Source organism: Chlorocebus sabaeus, chromosome 9 (genome assembly GCF_047675955.1).
Source record: "Chlorocebus sabaeus isolate Y175 chromosome 9, mChlSab1.0.hap1, whole genome shotgun sequence".
In the NCBI taxonomy this organism is placed as follows: domain Eukaryota; kingdom Metazoa; phylum Chordata; class Mammalia; order Primates; family Cercopithecidae; genus Chlorocebus; species Chlorocebus sabaeus.
This window is the reverse complement of record NC_132912.1, coordinates 46,190,547-46,213,089: the sequence shown is the minus strand read 5'-3', so window position 1 is coordinate 46,213,089 and position 22,543 is coordinate 46,190,547. Positions and strand designations below refer to the sequence as shown.

Below are 22,543 nucleotides of genomic sequence, written 5' to 3'. Positions count from 1 at the left end.
AGATGACACACAAATTCATGAAGTGTTCTACATATATATAAATTTTTTTTTCTTTTTTTTTTTTTTTTTTGAAACAGGGTCTTGCTCTGTCACTCAGGCTGGAGTGCAGTGGTGCTATCATGGCTCACTGCAGCCTTGACCTCCCGAGCTCAAGTGATCCTCCTACCTAAGCCTCCCAAGCTCCTGGAACCACAGGTGTGCACCACCACACCTGGCGAATTTTTGTATTTTTTGTAGAGATGAGGTTTTTGCCATGTTGCCCAAGCTGGTCTCAAATTCCTGGGCTCAAGTGATCCTCCTGCCTTAGCATCCCAAAGTGCTGAGATTACTGGCGTGAGTCACTGTGCCCAGCTGCGTTCCATATTTCTACACACACATGCACATATGGAGGAGTATACATTGGGGAAAGTAAAGCTGGGGAAATGTGAATAAAATCAGTGGGCTGTTTTGATGTCAACATCCTGATTGTGATATGTGTGAAACGTTATCACTGAGAGAAATTGAGCAAAATATACAACTATATGTGAATCTATGATTACATCATATAAGATTAGATTCCCCATAACTATATCAACATACAATCATAAAATACATACATCGCCTAAGTAATAGTATGATTATATCAATATAATGTTTAATTTTAAAAAAGGCAATGTAGCTAGGCAGGTATAACGCATGAGCATAATACGGGAAGCCTATCTCACTGATACATACGATTTCCTTGGTCTCTGCACCTGAGACAACAATCTCCTAAGTCTAAAGCTTTAAAAAGGTACTTACTGTTACCTTGTCACTATACTAATGTGCAGAACATATGAAATAAGATAGAAAATGTCCACAAGGGCCAGTGATCAAAGGAGCCCATAGAGCCCAGGTGCACAGTAGGTTGTACCATCTAGGTTTGCGTGTCACTCAAACTAAAAACACAACAAAAACACTACACACCCTTCTCTAAAATTTTCCATGGGAGCTGAGGATTCAAGTGAATATTTCTATTTTGGAAGACTCCTCACGAAGGTGGTAGCATAAATAATTATCCACAAAGGATTGTCAGGCATTCATCCCTAATGAAAACTACTAAGCCAAAACTAACAAAAAATATTTTAATGATATTTTTGTAGGACAAAATAATTAAACTGAGGCAGGCAGAGGAAAGTAAGAGAATCCACATAACCACAGCTTACATCACTTTAAATCTCGACAGCCCCAGGTGGTGAGAACGAACCCAGTCCCAGCAGTCCAGGCTTCTCCATTCCTCCTCTTGCAGGCACAGTTTGGGTAGAGACATCTCTTGGGCTCTTGCCCACTGACTTGTCATTCACAGGCATTCAAACTGTGATGTTTGCAACTGTCCACCTCCGCAGATCCAGGGACAGTCCCTCCAGTCCAAAGGCTTACTGCAACTGGCCCTCAGCCCCCTTCAAACTGGACTTCTGGTTTCTTCTTTCCTTCTGCCCCTGAATTCGGAAGAGCTTCTTCCTGAGGTCCTTCTGCCGCTTCAGCTTCTCCTCCTCCTCCTTCTGCTTGGCTCTGAAGTGCTCCTTATTGTGCAGGTGCCGCTGCTCCTTGGCCTTCTTCATCTTCTGACTGTGCACCGTACTCAGAGCATCCAGCAGCGCGAGGATCTGAAAACGACAAAAGCCAGTGAGTATCAGAATGCTCTCAGCCACCTGACACACTCGCATCCTAAACACTAAGACTAGAGGCAACCCACAATCCAAATGAATACTAACTGCATGAAAATGCATCCTGCGCTGGGAAGTCATTGTTGGCATGGAGACACAGGTGTGATCGCATTTTACCTTTACCACCTGTGTTCATCATTCTGTGGACACTGTGTGCAGCTAACCAAGACAGAGGAGTTCCCCAGCCATGTGCCTGTTATCCCCATCAAAAGCACAGGGCAGAGTAGGACCAGGCAAAGGAAGGGAAACGAACTCTGGCTCTTCCTCTGACTTTAGTTCCAGTGCCCTGAATAACTGAGACTGCAGTAGAAACAGGAAGTATGCTGCGGAGAGCATTCTTTCCTATCTAAATGCAGCATGCAGTACGGCATGGGCGACAGTACCTTTCTTTCATGAGGCTCCCGTATGACGGCCGGTCTCCGCCTGTCCTTTGGCACCTTGCCTGCCTTTGCTTGGGTCTTGGGCTTGTTCTTAAATGGCAGGGCCTTCTGCAAGGCTTTTGGAATGTGCAGTGAATTAAAATGTTTCTTTTGCCTCAGGATTGGCTGAAAAGAAAAATAAAGACTGTGACATATTCAAATTATAATCAATGTGCATTTAAAACTTCTGCATACAATCTTCTCATTGGGTTAAAGATCAGTAACACCAGAGTCCACTGGCCCTGAGAAATCAGGGCTTAATCATCCGCCAAATATGAACTGCGTCAGTGGACACCCACAATTCTCAGTATACAGAGGAACAGAGAGCTTACACTTACAACTCTCCCCCCCAAAACCCTCTGTGCCCATTTCTATGGTATGGAACTATGGGATCTCAACAGAACAGATGAATAGATCCCAGTTTCTTTTAATGGAAATTTCAGGCCTTATTTTTGGGCCACTGAGGTGCTTATTTCCCAGCCTAACAAAAATAATCTAGCTTTTCATCTTGACTATCAACCACTCTGGATTTACCTTTTTTTTTTTTGAGATGGAGTCTCGCCCTGTTGCCCAGGCTAGAGTGCAGTGGCAAGATGCCGGCTCACGCAACCTCCACCTCCTGGGTTCAAGCAATTCTCCTGTCTCAGCCTCCCAAGTATCTGGGACTACAGGCGCACACCACCACACCCAGCTAATTTTTGTATTTTCAGTAGAGATGGGGTTTCACCATGTTGGTCATGCTGGTCTTGAACTCCTGACCTCAGGTGATCCACCTGCCTTGGCCTCCCAAAGTGCTAGGATTATAGGCATGAGCCACCATGCCCGGCCCACTGTGGATTTAAGGATAGTTCTTCCTTCAATCAGCAGCCAAAGAGTCCTGATTCCTGATTCCTATTAAGAAGTTTAACTTTATTCTATTTCTGATGGAAGGCTGGCTGAAAGAAGGGAGACTCAAAAAAACAATTTTGAAGGCAAAATACTCTGTACTGAATTTTCAAGGTAATCTTAAATTCTATGTTTAATTGAGATGACCCAAATTCTTTTTCTTTCTTTTTTTTTTTTGAGACAGAGTCTCGCTCTGTTGCCCAGGATAGAGTGCAAGAGCACGATCGCGGCTTACTGCAACCTCCACCTCCTGGGTTCACACCATTCTCCTGCCTCAGCCTCCCAAGAAGCTGGGACTACAGGTGCCCACCACCACGCCTGGCTAACTTTTTGTATTTTTAGTGGAGATGGAGATGACCCAGATTCTTAACTGCCTCATAAATACTGTTAATAAATTGAAAGTTTTGCCCTAGGCTTTTATTAAAGTCATCTATATGGAACAAGTTTCTGCTATCTTGAAATGTATTATTAAAGACATCATCCCCAATAATATTCCATATTCTCTGTTTAGGAACCCCAACTGTTTTCAAATTCAAGAATTCAGAGAAATCTGCTTCTTACAAAAGAGTAGAATGGATAATGGGCACCACATCCTGAAGTGTATTTTAATAAAAATTCATGTAAGACGGTTCAAAATTTCATTAACTACTTTATATAAAAAGAAATGCCTGGGAGACTTCTGTTTCTAGCAGAGTGGCAGACTGATGCCTTGAACAACCCTCTTATTACAAAACTGAATACTCCACATGAAAACAAATCTTTTCAAATGCATTGTTAAGCTGTGAAGAGAATAACAAAAGTTCTAAGAAACCAAAATCTAAATGAAAACACAAGTCCAGGCAGGCACTGAAAACCTTAAAAAAACAAACAAACAAAAACCTGAAGAGGCCAATTGTCGGCAAGCATATGGAATAGAAGGAACTCTTTAAGCTGTGCTGTTGGTGGAGGCCAAGCCACTGTGCTCCCAGAACATGACACAGAAGCCTCCACACTGAAGCAGAGCACAGGTGCCCTGGAGTCTCCACCCCACCCAGGGATCCTCCAGCAGAAGTGTGTGTGCCCCTGCATACCCGCAAGTCCCATATCCAGACGTTAGTGTTAAGGGCTGTGGGATAATGGCCAAAAACAGGAAATCATTTTACCCATCAATGGATAAATGGTGATACAGTCATATAATGGAACTCAGCAATGACAATAAATCAATGTCTGCCATAGACAAGAACATGGATGTGTCCTGTAATACTGAACCAAAGAAGTCAGGCTAAATAGAATGTGTTGTATTTTATAAAAGTCAAAACCAGGCAGAACAAATCTACGTCAGGAACTGGGAAAGTAGCTATTTTGTGGGTTGGGGTGGCAGTGCCTGGGAGAGGCCACAGGGCGAGGCTACTGCTTGGTCCAGGGTGTGGCAGCCTGGTGTGCTACAGTTCATCTAGCTGCACACCTGCGATTTGGGCATTCTTCTGTATGTACATTAACATTTCAATAAAAAGCTTATTAAAACATTAAAACTTTCAGAAAAATCCACATTGCTTCAATAGAAATTAGCACATTAATGTTTTAAAAATACATGTATATGGTGGGGAAAAAATAGTTCAAAAGAGTACCCAGTGAAAAGTTTAAGAGGGAGGGACACTAGCAAGGGGCCAATCAATAGCCCCTTGCGTCTGTCCTCTGACAAAGACAGCCAAAGCAGCAAACAACTATATTTTGATGAAAGTCACTAAAGGAGAGCCCAGAGTGCATCAAGGAGTAGCAGAAATCCGGTAGAGCACAGAAAACCAGGACGGTCACATAAAGGAGAGAAGGAAACATCTGTCCCCCACCACCCATCCCCAGAGGGATCAGCCTGAAGCAGAGGGGATGTCTCCCTGCAGGGGTAATGAAGCAAGAGGGGCCCAGCAGCCCCAGCACTCCCCTCAGAGAAGGAACTGATGTTGCGCCCCACCCCCATGGACCAGCTGCTGCTGCAATGTGACCTCCTGGACCCAGAACCACTTCGGGAGCATGTCCCGCCCAGGGTGAGCAGTCACCGCACCCTTCTACCATCCTCAGGGTTTGTTGCTCTGTATCACCCCCACCTAGTGGCCCACCACCTCTGAGCTGCTGTTACACTGTCTTAGGCCATTTAGTATGGCTGTAACAGAATACCTGAGACTCGGTAACTTATTTTATAAAAAAGGTTTATTTGGCTCACCCTGCTTGTGTCTGAAAAGTCTGAGATAGGGCAGGCAGCACATCTGGTGAGGGTCTTGTGCTGCTTCATCTCATGGGGAAAGTGGAAGGGGAAACAGGTGTATGCAAAGGGCTCACATGGCAAGAGAGGAAACACGAGAGTCTAGGAAGTTGAACTCACTCTGATAATCCACTCCTGGTAACTAATCCAGTCCCATGAAAAGGCATTAATCTATTCATTAAGGATCTGCCCCAGTGACCCAAATACCTCCCACTAGGCCCCACCTCCCACACCACCACATTTGGAATCAAATTTCAACATGAGTGCTGGTGGGAACAAACACGTCCACATCACAGCATACACCCTACCCTGTGGGGCCACGCTGCTGTGCCCCTCCCCTCCCAGCTGTCATTGCGCCCTGCCCCTTGGGGCCTGAGCTGACTTAGTGCCCTGCTTTCCAGGGAATCAGTGCCTTGGCCACTCTGAGCAGTCACACCCCTCACTGCACAAGAGCTGAAGCACTGCCCTGCTTCACAGGGAATCAGTGTCTTAGCTGACCTGAGCAGCCACACCTGCCACGGATGAGCCAACACGGCGCCCACCCCCACATCCCAGGAAAATGGCATTGGCTGAACTGGGGTACCTTGCCCTTCAGGACAAACAACTGTAGAACTCTGCTTCCTTGGAACTGGACTAGCCTTGGAAAATCTGAGTTGCCCAGGCACCTGCCTCCCCAGGGAGAGAAGTAGTTGCTGCACTGGTCCCTGCCCCCGACGGCCCAAGCCACGGTAGTGCTCCACCATTCTGGGGTCCTTGCTGATGCTGCGCCTGGCCTCACAGAGACTGGGATGCTGCTGTGTCCCACCACTACAGGGTTCAGAGTCACTATCATGTCACTCCCATGTCCAGAGCCACTCCTATCCCATGGAATTTTACTTCTTAAACTCTTGGCAAAAATAGAGCAAGAGAAAATAATTCCAAACACATTTTACCAGGCCAGTATTACCTTAATACCTGAGCCAAACCAAAACACACACACACACACACATACAAACACACATACAAAACAAACAAACAAAAACTACAGGTCAAGCTCTCCAAAAAATTAAACACTGATGCAAACATCCTAAAAAAATTTTAGCAAATAGAATTCAACAACACATCAAAAACATTATATATCATATTTAAGTGGGATTTATCCCTGGCATGCAAGGCTGGTTTAACATACGTAAATCAATCTATGTGATATATCACATTAACAAAATGAAAAAACCACATGGTCACCTCGATTGATGCAGAAAAAGCATTTAACAAAGTTTAGCAACCTTTCTTGATAAAACCTCTTAATAGTTTATGTGTAGAAGGAAAGTTCCTCAATGTAATAAAGACCATTTATGAAAAACCCAGTCTACATCATAGTTAGTGGGCAACAACTAAAAGCTTTTCCACTAAGATTGAGTACAAGATAGGGATGCCCAGCCTCATCACTTTTATTCAACAGAGTACTTGCAAGAGCAATTAGATGAGAAAAAAAGGCAACTAAATTAAAGAAGTAAAACTATCTCTATTTGCAGATGACAAGATCCTATATGTAAAAAACTCCAAAGATTCCACAAAAAACTGTGAGAACTACTAAATCAATTCAGTTAAGCTGCAAGGTATAAACTCAACATATAAAAATCAGTCACATTTCTATATACAAATAACCTAGCTGACAAAGAAATCAAGAAAATAATCTCATTTACAATAGCATCAAAGAAAAATGAAAACTTAGGAATAAATTTAACCAAGAAGGTGAGAGATGTGTACACTTGAAAACCATAAAACACTGATGAGAGAAATTTAGACATGAACAAATGGAAGAATTAATATTGTGTTTATGGATCAGAATTAATATTGTTAAAATATTCACACTACCTAAAGCAAATATACAGATTTAACACAATCCTCATCAAAGTTCTGATGTTTATGGATCAGAAGAATTAATATTGTTAAAATGTTCACACTACCCAAAGCAAATATACAGATTTAACACACTCCTCATCAAAGTTCTGATGGCATTCTTTACAGAACAGAAAAAAACAATCCAGGTGCAGTGACCCACGCCTATAATCCTAGCACTTTGGGAGACCGCAGTGGGCTGATCACAAGGTCAGGAGTTGGAGACCAGTCTGGCCAACACAGTGAAACTCTATCTCTACTAAACCTACAAAAACTGGTCAGGCATAGTGGCATGTGCCTGTAGTCCCAGCTACGTGGGAGACTGAGGCAGGAGAATTGCTTGAATCCAGGAGGCAGAGGTTGCAGTGAGCCAAGATTATGCCACTGCACTCCAGCTTGGGTGACAGAGTGAAACTCTGTCTCAAAAAAAAAAAGAAAGAAAAGAAAAAACAATCCTGAAACTCATATGGAGCCAAAAAAAACCCCAAATGGCCAACAGATTACTGTGAAAGAAGAAGTTGGAGGCATCACACCTCTTGATTTAAAATTGTATTACAAAGCTATAGTAATCAAAACAGTATGGTGCTGGCATAAAAACAAAAGAATTAGACCAATGGAACAGAACAGAGACCTTTGAAATAAATCCAAACATATACTGTCAACTAATTTTTGACAAGGGGAAACAAGACAACACGATGGAAAAAAAGATAGTCTCTTCAATAATAGTGCTGAGAAAACTGGATTTCCACTTGCAAAAGAATAAAATTGGACCCTGATCATACACTATACACAAAAATCAACTCAAAACAGATATGAGACCTAAGACCCAAATAAGACCTGAAACCATAAAACTCCTAGAAGAAAACACAGGGGAAAAGCCTCTTGACATTGGCTTTAGCAATAATTTTTGCATATCGCACCACAAGCCAGGCTACAAATGTAAACATAAACAAGGAGGACTGCATGAAACTAAAAAGCTTCTGCACAGCAAAGGAAACAACCAACGAAATGAAAAGGGAACCTACAGACTGGAAGAAATATTTGCAAACCGCATATCTGATAAAGTGTTAATATCCAAAAATCAGTAAAGAACTCTTATAATAGCAGAAAAACAACCCAGTTGAAGAATGGGCCAAATAGGAAATGACCAATAGGAAATGGGGAGACGTACATTAAAATAATACAAAGTAGCACACATGTAGGATGAACAAGTTAGAGATCTAGTATACATCATGAAGGCTATAGTTAATAAAAATGTATTGTCTTTGGGATTTTTGTTAAATCAGTAGATTTTAGCTGTTCTTGTCACACACAAAAAAACTATGTGAGATGGTAGATACATTAATTTGCTTCACTACAGTAACCAGTTTAATATCTATATGTGTCCTTTAAAATCATGTGTTCAACCTCAAATATATAAAATAAAATAAAATTTATTTTAAAAAAGATAAGTTTGTCTTCAATCCAGAAAGAACTACTATTACCATTTTTTGGTGTTCCATTCCAAAATATTCCATGAATATACAGTTGTTCAATCAAATTTAACATTAGACTTTACACTTGAACATTCAAAGCATGTAAGAAATTATAGAAAAGTATCTGTGTTACTCCCTGTCTGGACAGCATAGGCTTCATCTCCACTAACACACACGCAACCAGTACCTTATACAGAGAGTCCTTGTTTGCCTTTAGTCTGACGCCATGGGCGAGCCTGAGTTGGCCTGTGGTCCGCATTCCTGACCAGGTGTCTTTCTCACCCACTGGTTTCAACAAAGATGTTACTGGGTTATAGAAGGCTGGGATGGAAACAGGATACCAAGTTCGCATGAAGACAATATCTGAAAAGAGAGGTAATTTATTTTAACATTTTCAAAAGAAGATTCATATCCATATTGCGAAGAAACAAAGAAAAAAACCTTCACTCCAAACTTCTCTGCCTGGCTGCAAAGTATTTGAAGGGAAAGCTCGCTAAGGAAACTATTCTCATAGATCACAGAACTGTTACTGGGTGTGGCCAGGAGACAGCAGACACAAGGTGAATGGGCACATCACGTAACACTAGAAGATCTAAGGCTGGAGCCGCTCAACTCTCTAGAGACCTGACTCCAGCCTCTACAGACCTGACTCCAGCCTCTCATCACACTAGCTAGAGGTCAAGCATGAATGGTAACACCCTGCCCTGAACACTACTCAAGACACTCACCACTCATCAGCAGTTTATCCTCAAAGCTGGCCCGGAAAGCGCCTTCTGGAGCTCGGAGTGCTTTCTTGATCTGCCCCCTTATCCCACTGACAGTTCGAATCACAGCACCTTCAAATTTGGCCACTTCCAAGGCAGAATTAAACATTCCCTATAGGTATAGTAAGATAAAAACACAAACACACAAAATCGTATACTTTATGCTTTACTTCTTACTTCAAAGATACATACTTGGTTAAAGGACAAAAACAACTCACTGAAGGGTGATACAATAATCAAAATGTATTTGTCCCTGAAAGTGGAATTACTACCTCAAAAATACAACCCTTTCATTTCCCCCAAAATAATCATGTGGGTTCATGGGCATGCTCATCACCGCTGTCTGTGTGGAAGAGAAGATCCAAGAGGGATTTACAGGACTGAATTGGCCTAGGCAGCCTTTGCTGGCGTCTCTCAGACTAGACTACAGCTCAGAACCTTTTACTCAGGTGCATACACTTAGAACATGAAAACAGTAAGATAAACGCCGGTGGTATTATTACCTTATATTGCACGAACATTTTATGATCTTCCTAACTGTGTTTTCAATAGAAACATCCACACTAATGAAACTGTCAATAAATGCTGCTCAAACCACCCTCCCCAAATACTGAAAAACAGTACATCTGTTTCTCTGTACCCTTGCCAAGTTGTCTGCAAATGCTTTGTCGATTTTTCTGCTGAATGGTTAGACAAACTTGTGATTTTTTTTTTCCTTTGTTAACACAAATTTAAAAAGTAGGAAACAAAACCCAGTGGATAAAATGACATATTTTCAATATGACTTCTGTGGCAGTCTCACATGGAAGTCATGAGTAACAGCCTCAATTCCTAAATAGCTGTTTTACTACTGCTTTCTTTGGCATAGTTAAGTAACAGAATATAAAGGAGCAAACAAAATATGAAGTTTATAAAAGATTTCAAATACTTTTCTAAAAACATGAGGCCCATATTTTAGAGGTATTTCATTCCTTTTCTCAAACAATATGGACATTTATAAATATGAGAATATATAGATATACAGACCTTAATAAATGAAGTATTCTTGAAAATTTTATATGGAAACCCAGTTAGCTTTAATTTCTTCACAATTTTTATGGATTTATCCAGATCAAGGACAACTCCTGTGGCAGCTATCCGAAAATCAGGCTAACAGGAACCCCAAAATTTGAAAATAGGAATAATATCAGCAAGAGAAAAACTTCAATTCTATGTGACACAATACATTACCAAAGTGAATTTTACTTACAATTAGCTAAGAAAAACAAGAGAGACCATTTGAACTTGCAACCCAGTGGTCTGACAAAAGCAATCCAAAACTAAAGTTGGTAAGCCAAAATAACAAGGGTGACATGAGGCCGGGCACCATGGCTCATACCTGTAATCCCAGCACTTTGGGATGCTGAGGTGGGCGGATCACCTGAGGTCAGAAGTTCAAGACCAGTTTGGCCAACATGGCAAAATCCTGTCTCTACTAAAAACACAAAAATTAGCTCGGCATGCCACCATGCACACCTGTAATCCCAACTACTTGGGAGGCAGAGGCAGGAGAACCGCTTAAACCCAGGAGGCAGAGGTTGCAGTGAGCAAAGATCGTGCCACTGCACTCCAGTCTGGATGACAGACTGAGACTCTGTCTCAAAAAACAAAACAAAACAAAACAAAACAAACAAAAAACAAGGGCTACTTGAATACTTTCCTGAGAGTGATTTCAGAGGAATGTTATTTCACTATAATGATTTATTTGGAATGAAATGGAAAAGAAAATACAGTTGCAATGTTTAGGAAATTAAAATTTGGACCTCCAGGGCAGATTCCATCTGCTCATTATTCTGCTTTCTTCTCTGTTAAATGGGACCGATAAACCCTGCCCTGCCTGACTGGTCAAATGAAAATGGTGTGAACAGACTGCTACCCCAGCATGGCTGCAGGGAGTCTCGTGTCTGGCTGGTCTCTGATGGCTCCTCACAACCTCATATAGTGCTTGGTACATGGTGAGCACTTCTTAAGTACTTGCTTAGATAAATAAATCCAAAAGATGCACAAAAATAGGAAATGTACCATTATAATTCTTCCACCTCCCCTCCTTTAATCCCACACCCTACTGAAAAGGATGTAGGAAGAGTAAAAGCAAAGGGAAATTTACTTTATATTAACAAAAATGAGTAATTTTCAACTTAAAAGTCTCATGTATATAACCCACATTCAGGATATATTTCTCAAACCAATCTGTAAAAGAAATCATCCAAGATAGTTACCATTATGCCACTGACAGACTGTATTGCCAAGAAACCAGTTCCCTGTGGAGTGATAGGGCCTTAAAGGAAAAGCAAAAAAAGAAATATAGCAAACCACAAATTTTAGATTCTAGTTTAACATACTGGATATGGACATTTGGATTTGGATATAGATTTACATATATACTCCAAACCACCTCCCCGCTCCCAGAAAAGAGAAAAATCTTAAGAGTGAAATTTTATGAAAGGAAAAGCAAAAAGCTATAATAATGCAGCCTGTAAGGTTTAATCTCGGCAATAGGCAAGTTATTGTAATCATATTTTACCCCAAAAGGCTGCTCCGCAATGCATGTGCTGTGGGGTATACTTTAGAAGCCTTTGTCTTCCATTGTGGTCTTCGATATAATAGAGTGGGATGGTCTGAAACCTCCTCCACCCTACAGAAAATATGATTGGATCTCGGGACTTGAGGATTTTCTTATACCAGCGATGTTTCTTCAGACGCATCTGAGGGGACGAGAGGGTAAGATGATTGATGGAGGGGAAATCCACAGAGCCTCAGGCACCAAATATGCAGCAAAGGGACCCACCTGCACGTATCCAACATTTCCCTCACTGTTGCCCAAGCCACCCAGGATAATGGGGTAATGGGGGTCAAAGTTCTGCACAAATTCACAGGGAACATTTTCAATCTCAACGCGGACGTACATCCCAGGTCGAAAACCCTCATACTGAACTCTGGCTTCATCATCTTGATCTTCAAATTCTGCGCGATTCAGCTACACATGACAGGAAAAAAAAAAACAAACCCATATGCCGTTATCTGTAATAAACATAAGATTAACATGAACAAAGGCGCAATTTCTAAATAAAGGAACTATGGACAGAATTATGTAGGCTTTATCCTATTAAAAATACTATACATTTGGCCAGGCACAGAGGCTCATGCCTGTAGTCCCAGCACCTTGGGCGGCCGAGGCAGGTGGATCACATGAGATCAGGAGTTTGAAACCAGTCTTCAACATGGTGAAACCCCGTCTCTACTAAAAATACCAAAATTAGCTGGGTGTGGTGGTATGTGCCTGTAGTCCCAGCTACTCAGGAGGCAGAGGTGAGAGAACTGCTTGAACCCGGGAGACGGAGGTTGCAGTGAGTTGCGATCGTGCCACTGCACTCCAGCCTGGGTAATAGAGCGAGATTCCGTCTCAAAAAACAAAAAGCAAGAAACAAACAAACAAAAAAAACCTACACATTTTACCTCTACAGTCTGCTCAGAATATGTCCCAACCGTTTTCTTCTCTGCTGCTCCAAGGGACAGCAAATGTAGATAACTCTGTGGAGCCCTGCGTGCCTGAACACTGGAAATGTCTCCAGTCCACACCTTCTTTCCTTCCTCTCCAAACAATTCTTTCACACTTTTCCCGTCTTCAAACACCCAACACCACCCTCACCTCCACTCAGCTGATGGCTGTTTCCTGATTCACTCCAAAACCAAAAGAACCTCCATGGTCAACCCTCTACCAGGGTTTCCTCCCATATCCAGCCTTATCAGAGTTCTGACCTGGCCCATAGGGGAGCTATGTGTGGCTATTTCAATTAAAATTAATTACAATTAGGTAATATTTAAAATGCAGTTCCTCAATCATACTAGTCACACTGGAAGTGGTCCATATCAACCTGTGGCCAGGGTTACAATACTGGGAAGCAAAGACGTGCATCTCCATGATCACAGAAAGTTCTACAGGCAGCTCAGGAACAGATGATTTGTCCATGCTTCTACTCAGGGCCACACATCACTTGCTCACTAGACATCATCCACTTTTCCTGGACTTTATTCCAACAGCTGTTCCCTCTGTTCCCTCTCTTATCTCAAAACCTTTTGATTCCACTTTTTCCACCAACAACTGCTCCATTTCTCTGTTTCTCTCTGCAGCAAAACCCCACAAAAGTTTTCTGCAGTCACAGCTTCCAGTTCCTCTGCTCCCATTCTCCTACATCCATGAAAATTGGTGCTTGCCAAGACTGATGAAGGCCCCCACACTGAAGGACTCTTCCAGTGGTCAACTCTGCCTTCACCATAGTTAACATGGCAGCAGGGTCTGAACAACGCTTCGCCTCCGTGTACAACTCGCTTCTCGTGTGCCTGCATGCTCACATTGCTTCTCCTGCCTGGGCACTGCTCAGGCCTCACGGCCACAGTCGCCCCATCTCGCCCATGCCAGTCTTGCTCCTCCCACTCACTCTGCACTCACTCCCTGCCCACCTGATAATGTTAAGTGGCATCTACATGCTGAGGGCTGTACATCTAAGTCCCTGGCCAGACCACTCTCCAGACCTGACACTCCACTTGTCTGCATGACACCCAACTGAAACAAACATCATCTTCCCAAAGCTGCATCTGCAGAGGGTTTCCTGTCTAACTTACAACAACCCATCCTTCCAGGAACTTCTAGTCACCATCCTCATTTCCTCTTACACACCCCCACATTCAGTCCACCAGGAAATCCTACTGACCCAGCTTCTAAATAAAGTCTATCCGGGTTTGACTCTTTGTCTCATTTCCACTGCCAGCTCTCTGGTTTGTGCCACCTGCCTGATCTTTTGGCAGAGTGATCCGATTACCTTAATGTCTCTCCTCTGCTCAAAACCCTCCAAGGACTCCCATTTCAGAGTGAAACATTCAGTCTTTTCCAATGGCCCACAAGGCTCTAGGTAATTTTAAATTGTAAATGGTGTGAAGCAAAAACTTCAGAGTTAGCCTAGTCATGCCAATCAAAGGTCAACACAGACTTGCAACCACGAAGCTAATGCCTAATCAGGAGATAGTTCTTTGACTAAATGAAGACCTAGATCTGTTCCAGCTTACACAGGCACTCCTGGCCTCACTAACAAGGCGCAACTCAGATGCTCACCATCAACTGTACACGTTTCTGTGTCTGTCTCCTTCAGAGTGAGATCACCGCCTCCAGCAACCTGCTCAGCACCCCAGGCAGGAGGGCTACACCATCTCCCTTTATCTCTGCATCAGACCTTACATTCCACATGTCCTTCTGAACTCTGACCAGGATGAGTTTTCAGAGCACTCCTCCTATGAGCTCTGGTGTGTCCATAAGCCACATGGGCCACTGATCACCTGCCATTCAAATCACGAAGCAGCAATCAGAATAGGCAGCCAATCCTTGCACTGAAATGAATACACTGTTTCAGATCACTACATTGTAAAAGTCTCAAAAGTAGAGACCATGCCTCAGTCATTTCTGTTTCCTAATTCTTGTTACAAAATAGGTATGGATCTTTTTCTGGTGACCTTCTGACTGCAGAAACAATGAGCTCACTGCATGAATAAACACACTCATAAGCATCTCTACCCAGGAGTCCAAATGAAAGGCACAGAAGCAGGATAGGAAGCAGGGACCCAAACAAAATCAGGGATTCCTGGGCTATGATAGTCTTGACAAAGGGCTGAGAGGAACTGAGGCTTCTCACCTGTGCTTGTTTCTGCATTTCTCCTTTAAGATCATCAAAATATGTGCTTTCTCCTTCATCATATTCTGCATCAAACATCTCCTTCAATTTTCTCTTCTTATCCAAATGCTTTTTCTTGGCACTTTCTTCTTCGTTGGGGTCAATTTCTTCCTTAACTTCTTTCTCTACATCTTCATTCTTAAATTTCCAGAAGAAAAAATTTTGTGTATGTTTATGAAGGTCTTTTCTTTAAACATTAGATTTTTTAAAGTTCGATTTAAACAAAAATCTTAGCAAAATCTCTTATCACTATCAATAAAACAAAACATAACACGACCTTTGTCTCTGAATAACATGGTGCTGCTACAGGAAATGGTTACATCTGCATTACAATTAGCTGCCATTCCTTAAGCTGGCTGGGAACACAAACTAGAATAAAAACAACAGATGTGTCCCTCATGGAGATGCTCCTAGACCCTGTTCCAAAGAAATATTAGGGAGAACAGGGACTTCGTTCTTTTAAATGACACTTAAATTTAAGAAGAGGAGAATGATGGCAATGGTCGAATGTAAGTCCAAGAAACTAAGACTTCTGTGAGTGAAAAATCACAGTGGACTTGGCAAATGACTATGGCAAGAAGCAGTAGTAATTGTTATCCAAAACTTAACAAGTAAACAAGAAAGCTTCTCTTTGGTCCCCATATCCCCACCCTTTAGGAAGGAATCTATCCATCCAGTCTGCAATCTTCACACATCACAAGTAAGATTTGCATTTCTCAATGTGGGCCTCTCTCAGAACACAATGACCAAGAAAAGCCAGCCACAGCAAAGTCATACCTGAGTATCGGGACCTGATTTTCCCTTGTGCACATCCCCTGTTTCCAAGTCTTCAAAGTCACCGTAGAGCTCCTCTGGGAAAAGAACACCCAAAGGCTACTCCGTGAGCCAGGCATGCAGGTGCTGCTGGCCCCACCCACCACAGGCCCACAGCGCACTCCACGCTCCACCCTCATTCTCACTGTTCCCGTCACTACACACACAGACAAAACTGCACTAGGGAATGTTTCATAAAACAATTAGTATTTCATCATCTGTTTAGGTAAACTAAATGGACCCAATCCACATTTCCACACTTATGTCAAAATCCCAATTTCAATTTTTCCAGTATAGATAATGGATACTATTTTTTTTTTTTTTTTTCCTGGAGATGGAGTCTCGCTCTGTCACCCAAGCTGGAGTGCAGTGGCATGATCTTGGCTCACTTTAACCTCCGCCTCCCGGGTTCAAGCAATTCTACTGCCTCAGTCTCCCGAGTAGCTGGGATTATAGGCACCCGCCACCAGGCCTGGCTAATTTTTGTATTTTTAGTAGAGATAGGATTTCACCATATTGGCCAGGCTGGTCTCAAACTCCTGACCTCATGATCTGCCCTCCTCAGCCTTCCAAAGTGCTGGGATTACAGACGTGAGCCACTGCACCCAACCAATGGACACTCAAAAGACACAGAGGTCTGTGTCCCCCAAACGAATAGTTCAAAGAGTGAATAGAAAAGACCCACGCTGATACCAGCACATGTGAAAAGGAGTCTCAATGTAAGTTCAACACAACACAATCGTGTAACACACCTAGAGGAAATCTTAGATTATATAAAACATAGCATTTAGATTAAGAGTAGAGCCCCAGATCTCTTTTCCTAGCCAGGGGAACTGAGATACACAACACCTGGAATATCGGGTAACTCCCACCCCAATACTGCGCTCTACCAAGGATCTTAGCAAACGGGCACACCAGGAGACTATATCCCACACCTGGCTGGGAGGGTCCCACGCCCACGGAGCCTCCCTCATTGCTAGCACAGCAGTCTAGGATCTCCCAGCAAGGCAGCAGCAAGGCTGGGGGAGGGGCGCCTGCCATTGCTGAGGCTTAAGTAGATAAACAAAGCGGCTGGGAAGCTCCAACTGGGTGGAGCTCACAGCAGCTCAAGGAGTCCTGCCTGTCTCTGTAGACTCCACCTCTGGGGACAGGGCACAGCTCAACAACAACAACAACAACAACAACAAAAAGCAGCTGAAATCTCTGCAGACACAAACGACTCTGTCTGACAGCTTTGAAGTGAGCAGTGGATCTCCCAACACGGAGGCTGAGATCTGAGAACGGACAGACTACCTGCTCAAGTGGGTCCCTGACCCCTGAGTAGCCTAACTGGGAGACATCCCCCACTAGGGGCAGACCGACACCCCACACCTCACACGGTGGCGTACACCCCTGAGAGGAAGCTTCCAAAGCAAGAATTAGACAGGTACACTCGCTGTTCAGCAATATTCTATCTTCTGCAGCCTCTGCTGCTGACAACCAGGCAAACAGGGTCTGGAGTGGACCTCAAGCAATCTCCAACAGACCTACAGCTGAGGGTCCTGACTGTTAGAAGGAAAACTAACAAACAGGAAGGACACCCACACCAAAACCCCATCAGTACGTCACCATCATCAAAGACCAGAGGCAGGTAAAACCACAAAGATGGGGAAAAAGCAGGGCAGAAAAGCTGGAAATCCAAAAAATAAGAGCACATCGCCCCCTGCAAAGGAACGCAGCTCATCGCCAGCAACCGATCAAAGCTGGACGGAGAATGACTTTGACGAGATGAGAGAAGGCGGCTGCAGTCCATCAAACTTCTCAGAGCTAAAGGAGGAATTACGTACCCAGCGCAGAGAAACTAAAAATCTTGAAAAAAAAGTGGAAGAATTAATAACTAGAATAATTAATGCAGAGAAGGCCATAAACAAATGGACAGAGATGAAAATCATGACACGAGAAATACGTGACAAATGCACAAGCTTTAGTAACCGACTCGATCAACTGGAAGAAAGAGTATGAGCGATTGAGGATCAAATGAATGAAATGAAGCGAGAAGAGAAACCTAAAGAAAAAAGAAGAAAGAGAAATGAACAAAGCCTCCAAGAAGTATGGAATTATGTAAAAAGACCAAATCTACGTCTGATTGGGGTGCCTGAAAGTGAGGGGGAAAATGGAACCAAGTTGGAAAACACTCTTCAGGATATCATCCAGGAGAACTTCCCCAACCTAGTAGGGCAGGGCAACATTCAAATTCAGGAAATACAGAGAACGCCACAAAGATACTCCTCGAGAAGAGACACAACTCCAAGACACATAATTGCCAGATTCACCAAAGTTGAAATGAAGGAAAAAATGTTAAGGGCAGCCAGAGAGAAAGGTCGGGTTACCCACAAAGGGAAGCCCATCAGACTAACAGCAGATCTCTCAGCAGAAACTCTACAAGCCAGAAGAGAGTGGGGGCCAATAGTCAACATTCTTAAAGAAAAGAATTTTAAACACAGAATTCCATATCCAGCCAAACTAAGTTTCATAAGTGAAGGAGAAATAAAATCCTTTACAGATAACCAAATGCTTAGAGATTTTGTCACCACTAGGCCTGCCTTACAAGAGACCCTGAAGGAAGCACTAAACATGGAAAGGAACAACCGGTACCAGCCATTGCAAAAACATGCCAAAATGTAAAGACCATCGAGGCTAGGAAGAAACTGCATCAACTAACGAGCAAAATAACCAGTTAATATCATAATGGCAGGATCAAGTTCACACATAACAATATTAACCTTAAATGTAAATGGACTAAATGCTCCAATTAAAAGACACAGACTGGCAAACTGGATAAAGAGTCAAGACCCATCAGTTTGCTGTATTCAGGAGACCCATCTCACATGCAGAGACATACATAGACTCAAAATAAAGGGATGGAGGAAGGTCTACCAAGCAAATGGAGAATAAAAAAAGGCAGGGGTTGCAATACTAGTCTCTGATAAAACAGACTTTAAACCATCAAAGATCAAAAGAGACAAAGAAGGCCATTACATAATGGTAAAGGGATCAATTCAACAGGAAGAGCTAACTATCCTAAATATATTTGCACCCAATACAGGAGCACCCAGATTCATAAAGCAAGTCCTTAAAGACTTACAAAGAGACTTAGACTCCCATACAATAATAATGGGAGACTTCAACACCCCACTGTCAACATTAGACAGATCAACGAGACAGAAAGTTAACAAGGATATCCAGGAATTGAACTCATCTCTGCAGCAAGCAGACCTAACAGACATCTACAGAACTCTCCACCCCAAATCAACAGAATATACATTCTACTCAGCACCACATCACACTTACTCCAAAATTGACCACATAATTGGAAGTAAAGCACTCCTCAGCAAATGTACAAGAACAGAAATTATAACAAACTGTCTCTCAGACCACAGTGCAATCAAACTAGAACTCAGGACTAAGAAACTCAATCAAAACCGCTCAACTACATGGAAACTGAATAACCTGCTCCTGAATGACTACTGGGTACATAACGAAATGAAGGCAGAAATAAAGATGTTCTTTGAAACCAATGAGAACAAAGATACAACATACCAGAATCTCTGGGACAGATTTAAAGCAGTGTGTAGAGGGAAATTTATAGCACTAAATGCACACAAGAGAAAGCTGGAAAGATCTAAAATTGACACTCTAACATTACAATTAAAAGAACTAGAGAAGCAAGAGCAAACACATTCAAAAGCTAGCAGAAGGCAAGAAATAACTAAGATCAGAGCAGAACTGAAGGAGATAGAGACACAAAAAACCCTCCAAAAAATCAATGAATCCAGGAGTTGGTTTTTGGAAAAGATCAACAAAATTGATAGACCACTAGCAAGACTAATAAAGAAGAAAAGAGAGAAGAATCAAATAGACACAATAAAAAATGATAAAGGGGTTATCACCACCGACCCCACAGAAATACAAACTACCATCAGAGAATACTATAAACACCTCTACGCAAATAAACTAGAAAATCTAGAAGAAACGGATAATTTCCTGGACACTTACACTCTCCCAAGACTAAACCAGGAAGAAGCTGAATTCCTGAATAGACCAATAGCAGGCTCTGAAATTGAGGCAATAATTAATAGCCTAGCAACCAAAAAAAGTCCAGGACCAGATGGATTCACAGCTGAATTCTACCAGAGGTACAAGGAGGAGTTGGTACCATTCCTTCTGAAACTATTCCAATCAATGGAAAAAGAGGGAATCCTCCCTAATTCATTTTATGAGGCCAACATCATCCTGATACCAAAGCCTGGCAGAGACACAACAAAAAAAGAGAATTTTAGACCAATATCCCTGATGAACATCGATGCAAAAATCCTCAATAAAATACTGGCAAACCAGATCCAGCAGCACATCAAAAAGCTTATCCACCATGATCAAGTGGGCTTCATCCCTGGGATGCAAGGCTGGTTCAACATACAAGTCAATAAACGTAATCCAGCATATAAACAGAACCAAAGACAAAAGCCACATGATTATCTCAATAGATGCAGAAAAGGCCTTTGACAAAATTCAACAGCCCTTCATGCTAAAAACGCTCAATAAATTCGGTATTGATGGAACGTACCTCAAAATAATAAGAGCTATTTATGACAAACCCACAGCCAATATCATACTGAATGGGCAAAAACTGGAAAAATTCCCTTTGAAAACTGGCACAAGACAGGGATGCCCTCTCTCACCACTCCTATTCAACATAGTGTTGGAAGTTCTGGCTAGGGCAATCAGGCAAGAGAAAGAAATCAAGGGGATTCAGTTAGGAAAAGAAGAAGTCAAATTGTCCCTGTTTGCAGATGACATGATTGTATATTTAGAAAACCCCATTGTCTCAGCCCAAAATCTCCTTAAGCTGATAAGCAACTTCAGCAAAGTCTCAGGGTACAAAATGAATGTGCAAAAATCACAAGCATTCTTATACACCAGTAACAGACAAACAGAGAGCCAAATCAGGAATGAACTTCCATTCACAATTGCTTCAAAGAGAATAAAATACCTAGGAATCCAACTTACTAGGGATGTAAAAGACCTCTTCAAGGAGAACTACAAGCCACTGCTCAGTGAAATAAAAGAGGACACAAACAAATGGAAGAACACACCATGCTCATGGATAGGAAGAATCAATATCGTGAAAATGGCCATACTGCCCAAGGTAATTTATAGATTCAATGCCATCCCCATCAAGCTACCAAAGAGTTTCTTCACAGAATTGGAAAAAACTGCTTTAAAGTTCATATGGAACCAAAAAAGACCCCGCATTGCCAAGACAATCCTAAGTCAAAAGAACAAAGAGAACCCATAAACAGATTCACACAAAGATGCTCAACTAACTTTTTACAAAAGTCAAAAGCAATTCAGTAAAATAAATGGTGCTAGAAAAATTATTCAACTGCAGGCGAAAATACAAACCTTGACCTAAGCCTCATATCTCATAAAATGAAAAAATCAAAATAGATCATGGGTATAAAGAGAAAACAAAAAATACTGTACAACTTTTAGAAAACAACATAGGAGAAAAACTTCAGGATGAAAGAATAGGAAATAATTCCTAGACTTGATACAAGTTTCATATTCCCCAAAACAAAAAACAAAAAAACTGGCAAATTGGATTTCATCAAAAATAAAAACTTTTGCTCTGTGAAAGGCCCTGTTAAGAAAATGAAAACTACAGACTAGGAGAAAGTATCTGCAAATCACACATCTGACAATGGAGTTAAATATATAATGAACTCACAGTACCCAATGCAACCCAATTTTTAAAAGTGCAAAAAAAAAAGACATCCCCAGACATTTTTAATCTGCATAGAAGATATAAAAATGCAAATAAACACATGAAAAAATGCTCACAGTATTAGCCACTGGGGAAGTGTAACCTAAAACCACAATGAAATATCACATACCTATTAGAATAGCTAGAATAAACAACAATGAGAACACCACACATTGGCAAGGATGTAAAGAAACTGGATCACTCACATAATTGCTGGTAGAAACATCAAATGGCCCAACTACTCTGGCAGTCTCCTATGAAACTGTGCAATTACCATATGACCCAGCAATTGCATTATTGGGCATTTATTTCCCAGAAAAATGGGAAGTGCATATTTACACAAAAACCTGTATACAAATGTCCATAGTAGTTCAATTCTAATAGGCAAAAATTGAAAATAGGCCAGGAGTTCAAGACTGGCCTGAGCAACACAGCAAGATCCTGTCTCTATAAAACAAACAAACAAATAAAAAAATATTAGCCAGGCACGGTGGTGCATGCCTGTAGTCCCAGCTCCTTGGGGGTGCTGATGTGGGTAGATTACTTGAGCCTAGGAGGTCGAGGCTACAGTAAGCCAATATCACACCATTGCACCCAGACTGGGCATCAGAGCAAGACCCTGTCTGAAAACAAAACAAACCAAACTGAAAACAATCCAGCTTGATCTTAGATGAATGGTTAAACAAACCGGTACATCCATACAATGGAGCACTACTCAGCAATAAAAAGGAATGAACTATGGTATATGTACCAACTTGAATGGATCTCCAGGAAATTATGCTGAGTGAAAAAAAGCCCCTCACAAAAGGTTATAGACTGT

At 42.0% G+C, this 22,543-nt stretch overlaps 1 protein-coding gene across 2 annotated transcripts in view; it reads right to left on the bottom strand.

Moving 5' to 3' along the window:
- Nucleotides 1-1,089: 1,089 nt before the first annotated feature.
- Nucleotides 1,090-22,543, bottom strand: part of BMS1 (BMS1 ribosome biogenesis factor) — a 45,708-nt gene continuing 24,254 nt past the window's right edge. For both annotated transcript variants that reach the window (XM_073018910.1, XM_073018911.1), the window contains exons 14-23: nucleotides 15,885-15,958; nucleotides 15,069-15,245; nucleotides 12,173-12,361; nucleotides 11,909-12,089; nucleotides 11,604-11,662; nucleotides 10,372-10,494; nucleotides 9,310-9,457; nucleotides 8,769-8,944; nucleotides 2,069-2,230; nucleotides 1,090-1,625 (exon numbers count right to left, since the gene is read on the bottom strand). In XM_073018910.1, coding sequence (XP_072875011.1) covers nucleotides 1,395-1,625; nucleotides 2,069-2,230; nucleotides 8,769-8,944; nucleotides 9,310-9,457; nucleotides 10,372-10,494; nucleotides 11,604-11,662; nucleotides 11,909-12,089; nucleotides 12,173-12,361; nucleotides 15,069-15,245; nucleotides 15,885-15,958 — 1,520 coding nt within the window. In that variant the 3' untranslated portion in view covers nucleotides 1,090-1,394. The remainder of the gene's footprint in view (nucleotides 1,626-2,068; nucleotides 2,231-8,768; nucleotides 8,945-9,309; nucleotides 9,458-10,371; nucleotides 10,495-11,603; nucleotides 11,663-11,908; nucleotides 12,090-12,172; nucleotides 12,362-15,068; nucleotides 15,246-15,884; nucleotides 15,959-22,543) is intronic.